General features: G+C 37.9%; 1 protein-coding gene across 13 annotated transcripts; it reads right to left on the bottom strand.

Annotated features, from left to right (window-relative positions):
* Window positions 1-1,693: 1,693 nt before the first annotated feature.
* On the bottom strand, window positions 1,694-5,783 carry LOC111368620 (BEL1-like homeodomain protein 1). Of its 13 annotated transcripts, none has more exons than XM_022989981.1 (7): window positions 5,598-5,783; window positions 5,151-5,196; window positions 4,865-4,973; window positions 3,970-4,788; window positions 3,028-3,401; window positions 2,876-2,936; window positions 1,694-2,802 (listed from the first exon to the last, which is right to left on the bottom strand). In XM_022989981.1, exons 4-7 carry the CDS (start codon window positions 4,786-4,788, stop codon window positions 2,023-2,025), a joined length of 2,034 nt encoding a protein of 677 aa, XP_022845749.1. In that variant the 5' UTR covers window positions 4,865-4,973; window positions 5,151-5,196; window positions 5,598-5,783; the 3' UTR covers window positions 1,694-2,022. The 13 variants fall into 13 exon arrangements, with proteins under 13 accessions (XP_022845749.1, XP_022845782.1, XP_022845789.1 ...); XM_022990014.1 differs by having other exon boundaries at window positions 4,865-4,951; XM_022990021.1 differs by having other exon boundaries at window positions 4,865-4,937.
* Between the last annotated feature and the right edge of the window lie 184 nt (window positions 5,784-5,967).

Genomic DNA, 5,967 nt, shown 5'->3' with positions numbered 1-5,967 from the left:
CCAACTCGGATGTGCCCTGGGGGGCGGTTGAAGTTGAACATTGGTCTGATGTGCGGCTGAGGAAGGTTTCATAAACTAAGGGCAATCGTTCTAAATTCTATATCAAAATCAGCAGCCAATGCTGGCATCTTACTAGATGCCTTGCTCTTTTATTTGATGTTGGCTTTGGTGGAATAAAGCAATCAATCGGTTTAGCTTACTTTGTTATTACTAGATCGATTGTTTATTTCTATTTGTTTGTGATAGAGCTCAATGAAATCTTGCATGCATCCTTTAAAAAAAAAAAAGTATTAATTTGATAGGTAAATACAAATTAATTTAGTAATTGATTTTAATTAAGAGATTATAAAAAAAAATTATATTCACATTAAAATTTGGTTTCATGGCTAAAATGACAATTTTATCATAATCATTTGATACTCAAAATCAGNTAAAAAAAAAAAAAAAAAAAGAGTGCTACCTATTGTTACTGTGCCCTTGTAGAAGCAATTGTGTCAATTTTCTTAATATTGGATTGGTTGACGGGCCGATGGATCGCCGAATTTCCCCAACACCGTTGGTGCATTTTATGCGTTCTAATAATGCGAACTCATACACGAACTGATGCTATCCACAAGCATTGTCAATATTATTCATTTCAACGTATCAAATATGTTACACATATTTTTGGTCCATGTTTATTTACAAGATTGACGACGTATGGAAAAAGTCTCACCAGCATGCAATTTTGTAAACAATTATGTTACTTGTACAATGAATTTGACAACATATGAGTTGGCAGACATCATAAAAATTATAATTGAAGTTAGTGGTCAGGATCTTTACACTTTACACGTTGTCAAATTTATTGTGCAAATTCATTGTACAAATAGATTAATTCTTTTGTAAATAGTAAACATTCTTGTTAATTTTTGGGTTAGCTGCAATTTTTAATGGTTGGCATCGTCCACACGACGAAATAAAGTTCTCTCTGTCCTTCATATTTAGATTGATTGTGTTGGGCTATGATGCCAGATGGTTCCCCCTAGGCAGCGATGATAAATGGGGCTATCGGGGTCCAATTTGATGAGTGAGATATTTCCTTACAAAAATCATGAGTGGCCCATGACCCGAATCCATTATAAATGGCTTGAAATTGTGTTTCTGATTTGTAACTTCGGTTGTGAAATCGAATTGATAAAGTGCTAGCTGCCCTAGACCATTGATCTCAGATTGAGATCAACAATCAAATATGTGTGGTTTTCATTCATTCCAATTTGTTTGATTTTTGAGTGAGTCTAGGGTTTTCTCTCTGTCTTCTGTTCGTCTTATCCTTTGTTAAAAACCTCTAATTGGACGGTTTCTTGAGCGTTTGAGAGCATTTCTGAGTGAGTCTTTGTGATTCTTTTCTAAATGAGATATTTGGGGGTCTTTGGGTTGAAATTTTATAATCCATCGAAGCAGCTTCAACTTGTCATTTGAGGTCAAGGTCTATGCGGTCACCAATTTGAATTTACTAGAAAAATTTTTGCAGTTATCTTCCATAAAAGTGCTACATATGAAAATAAAGGAAAAAAATATTTGTATGAATGTCTTTTTATCTTCTCGTGGGCTTGTTAGTCGATATATTTACCTTGTGATGGTAGTGACAATCTTTTGCTATAAATTAAAAAAAAAAAAAAAAAAAAAAAAAAAAAAAAAAGAAGAGAAAATTTTGAACATTTATACATAAATCCCATAATCTCAGACACAGTCAATATTCAATATCTGATATTAACACCGATTTATTCTTCTATACCACCCCAATATATATAGCAATCATCTATTTATCTGCAGCAACAAAAATAATCTACAATCCTCAATAATATGTTTAATAGACCTAAGCTGTCTCTAAGAAATCAAATGCCCCTCCCTCCCAACTCAACTGTAGATTTCTATACTATGTAATTTCTTTCCATCTCTACACTATCAGCATGCTATCATCCCCTTACGGTCAAAGTGGAAAAATCGGGTTCCGTATATTTCCAGACGAACGGTAACTCATCAGGTTACGAAGTCTGGCAACAATTGTTCTGCTAACCTCTTGCGGTCCTGAATGTTGATGTTTCCGAACATGCTAGTGGAGTGAACAGACGTTGGAGTATTTGTTTGTTTGATTTCGACCCCTCTTATGCTATGGTTTGGAAGGAAAGTTTGATGTGTGCCGGAGAGGTTTTCGCAGTGTGGGAGGCCTAAGGTGAGAGAGACTGTTCCATTTCCTGAGTATGGAGCCTGAAATTGTTCTGTACCGAACCTTCCGATGTCCCCCATTGGATACAAACCGAATCCTCCCATTAAGTTTGTTGGTGCACCCATTAATGTGAATCCATCTCTGTTCTGTCCCTCATTGACGAATTTCATTGCAATTTGATCATTGTTTGCGTCAGTCGAATTCGAATCCATGTTTGTTGATGGAACAGCACTGCTTCGTGGTTTCTTTCTACGTCCTCGAGTAATGCTTTCGATTTCTGATGTACCGATTAAGTTGAAACCTGACTGATTATTCCTGAAAGTTTCATCAGCTGGAGATGTGGAACAAGTTGAAATTGACTGGTTAATAGGGTTATCCTGTTTTGCAACGAAATTCTTGTTCTGATTTTCGTTTCTGGGGCTATTCTCTTGTGGGGCAGCTGTAGATTTTGATGTTGATACTCCATTCTTTCCACCTTTGCTAGTCTTCTCCTCTGATCCATTTTTTTCGTGTTCTTTCATCTCTTCCGTGTACATCTCCTCAACCATCGGTTTCCAGAGTCGAACTCGAGCATTTATAAACCAATTAGATACCTGAACAATAATTGTTTGTAGGGTAAGACGAACACTACAATAATGATCAAGAATTCATAGAATTACTAGGTACCTGACTCCTAGAAAGCCCTGTCTGTTTAGCAAGCATGAGCTTATCTGAATCCTTGGGATAACTGAACACCAATTGCGACAAACATTTCATTAAAAAAATCAAGAAATACCTATAAAATTGTGGATTCTGTAAGAAATTCTAAAAGAACTTACGGGTGCAGAAAGTGTTCGAAGAGCCAGGCACGAAGAACTGAAACAGAACGCTCAGGCAATCCTCTCTGGGGTCTCCAAGCATTGTGATGGATCATTCCCAATTGCTGTAGAGCTTTTTGTTGTCGAATCTGATTATCGACATATTTGAGTCTAGAACCCTCAACTTTTCCTCCCAAATTCTCTTCTTCACCTAGGCTCTTGCTTGCTGAACGAATTTGGCTTAATATAGCATCTTTCAGGCACCGGAATTGCTTCGAGATTGTCTGTAAAGCCAGATCAGTGTACGTTTTTGCCGAATCGATTCCTGCTACTTGCTCGAACATAGATATTACAACCTTCATCTGCTGGTGGTATTGTCTGTACCTCTGCTCCACCTTCACAGAACAAACAAACTAAGCATTTGTCCTAATAAATTTAGGCTAGGCTAGGCTATGCCACTTATTTTTCTCGACTATGTTAGTTTTATTGCTAAATTCATTAATCCTTAAAAAAGGGTAAAGTAATTAAATTCTTATCGACCATGCTCACATAGGTGTGCGAGAAGATTCGACAGTGCACAGTCTTATTGCTAAATTCCCTAATCCTTAAAAAAAGGGTAAAGAAATTAAATTCTTATCGACCACGCTCACATAGGTGTGTGAGAAGATTGGATAGTGCTAGTGGTGTAAGTATGGTGATTGTGCTGTATGTACATAATGGTTTACGAACAGATAATATGTCAAAAAGAGATGAGATGTTTTTATTTATTATTATTATTATTTGGTTAAAGAAATTTTGATCCAATCATATCTGATTAAACTAATATGTAGCTTCGTTACTTACTAGTAGCATTATTCGTAAAATGGACGGGGTGGTTAAGATGGAACTGGCATGGCCCTATACTATCAAAGGACAAGCCCCTGACGAGCTAAAAATACCTCAACAAGAGACAAAGAGTGTTACCTCATCGAGCATGCTGACGAGCTTTGCTTTCTTCATCTGAATTTCCTGTTTTTCAGCTGTAGTGAGTTCAGCACTGTGTTTTCCACTGGTTTCTCCAATACTATTTGCAGCGGCCGAGGATTCTCCAACGGTAATCTTGGCTTGTCCGAAGGTCGACTTCCCTGATTCTGTAGCAGTCTTAACTTCTTTGCCAACATTGACAACTTCTTCTAGAAGTTCCTGTGCCGCCTTCAAATATTTAGAACTCATAAGGACACTTTGCATACCAGTCACACCGTTGGAAACCCCAGAAGCCGAGGAAGGTGATTCCCTGGAAACCCTAATGCCTTCCCCACGAACCGATGGTTTGGTGGTCACAAGGGGTCGGGATGGAGAGTCACTCTCGGGCCTAAAAGACCCGAACCCCGGTGGATGCTGGGAAGAGAGGCTTAAAGAGAGTCCTTGTTGAGCGCGTGTAATATCACGCGCCTCTGTGAGGTCCATCGACGGGTTGTAAAGATTGTACTGACCGCGTGGGAGGAAGCCGTTGAGGGCCGGGAGATCCTGCTGAGGGTGAGTGTCTTGGTATGAGGTGACGGTGGTGGAAGTGGTGGCTTGGAGGGGGATGCCAACGAAGTGTTGTGTTTGAGAGGGTGGCGCGTGGGGTAAGTTTAGGGAATTCCCGGAGTTATTGGAGTTAAGAAACACGAAGTTGCTGCCACCCGGCGGCGGCGGTTGGGTGTCAGAGTATCCAACGTAGCCAGGATTCATCAGAATCAGGGTTTGTAACCCATCACCACCTCCTTGTAGTTCCGAATTCCCATGAAAGTACGCTGCCATCTGAACCTCAAAAAAAATATTATCCTATTAATCCAACACACACTAACAGGGAGATATATAAATGTAAAAAGCATACCTGTTAAGGATATATGAAACTTGCTGGTTTTATAGGGTTCAAATCATTTGCTGAAAAACTAGTGTTCAAAAATCTGTCAAGAATTGACTGAAAGTGTGTCAGATTAGCCCTGTAAAATTCAAAAATAGTTAAATCTGATATCATCATAGAAGAAACCACAATCTTGATTGATTCTTCAGTAGAAGCTATATCGTGGAAGTGGACGAAAATAAAGAAACTTAAACGCTGATATCTGAATTTATTATTAAGGAAAGAAAGGGATTGGTTAGGTTAATATTATTGATACCTGGTTTGATGAAAATCTGAGTGTGCACGTTCTCCATCGTCACCATCTGCAAAGGAGGAAGAATTTTAGTTACAGCGACACCATAAACACCATTATCAAGTTTCAGTGGCCATAGCAACAGGGATACCATTCACGAGTGATCCATACATACATCTATAAATATTTTAGAGAGAGAGAGAGAGAGAGAGAGATGTCAGACTAAAATCAAGAACTCTGCAACTGATTTCTACGACTAGATAAGGAAAGAACAGAAGTGAAGCTTGAGATGAAGTTTAAAAGGCAGTGAAAAAGGTACCCTTCTTTATTCACTCAATTATCCACACGTTTCTCTCTTCTTTTCCTTTCAATTAGAATAAGAATAATTCAAGAAAATATATGTATATGTGCTTGATAATATATATAAATATTTGAAATATATATGTTATGTGTGGATTTTGGGTGAAGTACCTGAGAATCGATCAAACACAGTAACTTCATTGATTTAACCCTCGTTTTCAAATCATTTGATGCGGGCAGGACTACTGCAATTAACTAAAAACAACTTTTTCAGTCTGTGTGTGTTTGATGTAAGAAAAATGGTATTATCAACTGTGTGTGTCCAGCTGAAAACGAGGAAACGTCCCCTTCCAACTAAAGATTTATGTATATATAATTATATTATAAAGATAGAAAAGAGAGAAGACCATCGTGGACATTACCACTAAGAGAAATGCTACGTGTACAACTTGGTTTACCATCTGATTTATAGAAAATACAGGTGGGCAAGATGTTACACCATCTTTGACACAAAAAAAAAAAAAAAAAATGCACAATTACT

The sequence above is a fragment of the Olea europaea genome, chromosome 2 (assembly GCF_002742605.1).
Source record: "Olea europaea var. sylvestris chromosome 2, O_europaea_v1, whole genome shotgun sequence".
NCBI lineage: Eukaryota > Viridiplantae > Streptophyta > Magnoliopsida > Lamiales > Oleaceae > Olea > Olea europaea.
Note: the sequence above shows the minus strand (reverse complement) of the source record. Positions and strands in the feature narration are given on the sequence as shown.

Bases quoted from the DNA above. Each gene is read 5' to 3' on its own strand.
- LOC111368620 (XM_022989981.1), bottom strand. From the start codon at position 4,788: ATGGCAGCGTACTTTCATGGGAATTCGGAACTACAAGGAGGTGGTGAT. The intron at 3,402-3,969 runs GTAACACTCTTT...TGTTCTGTGAAG, and splicing joins TCGTCAGCATGCTCGATGAG to GTGGAGCAGAGGTACAGACA. The intron at 2,803-2,875 runs GTACCTAGTAAT...ATTATTGTTCAG, and splicing joins CAGGGCTTTCTAGGAGTCAG to GTATCTAATTGGTTTATAAA.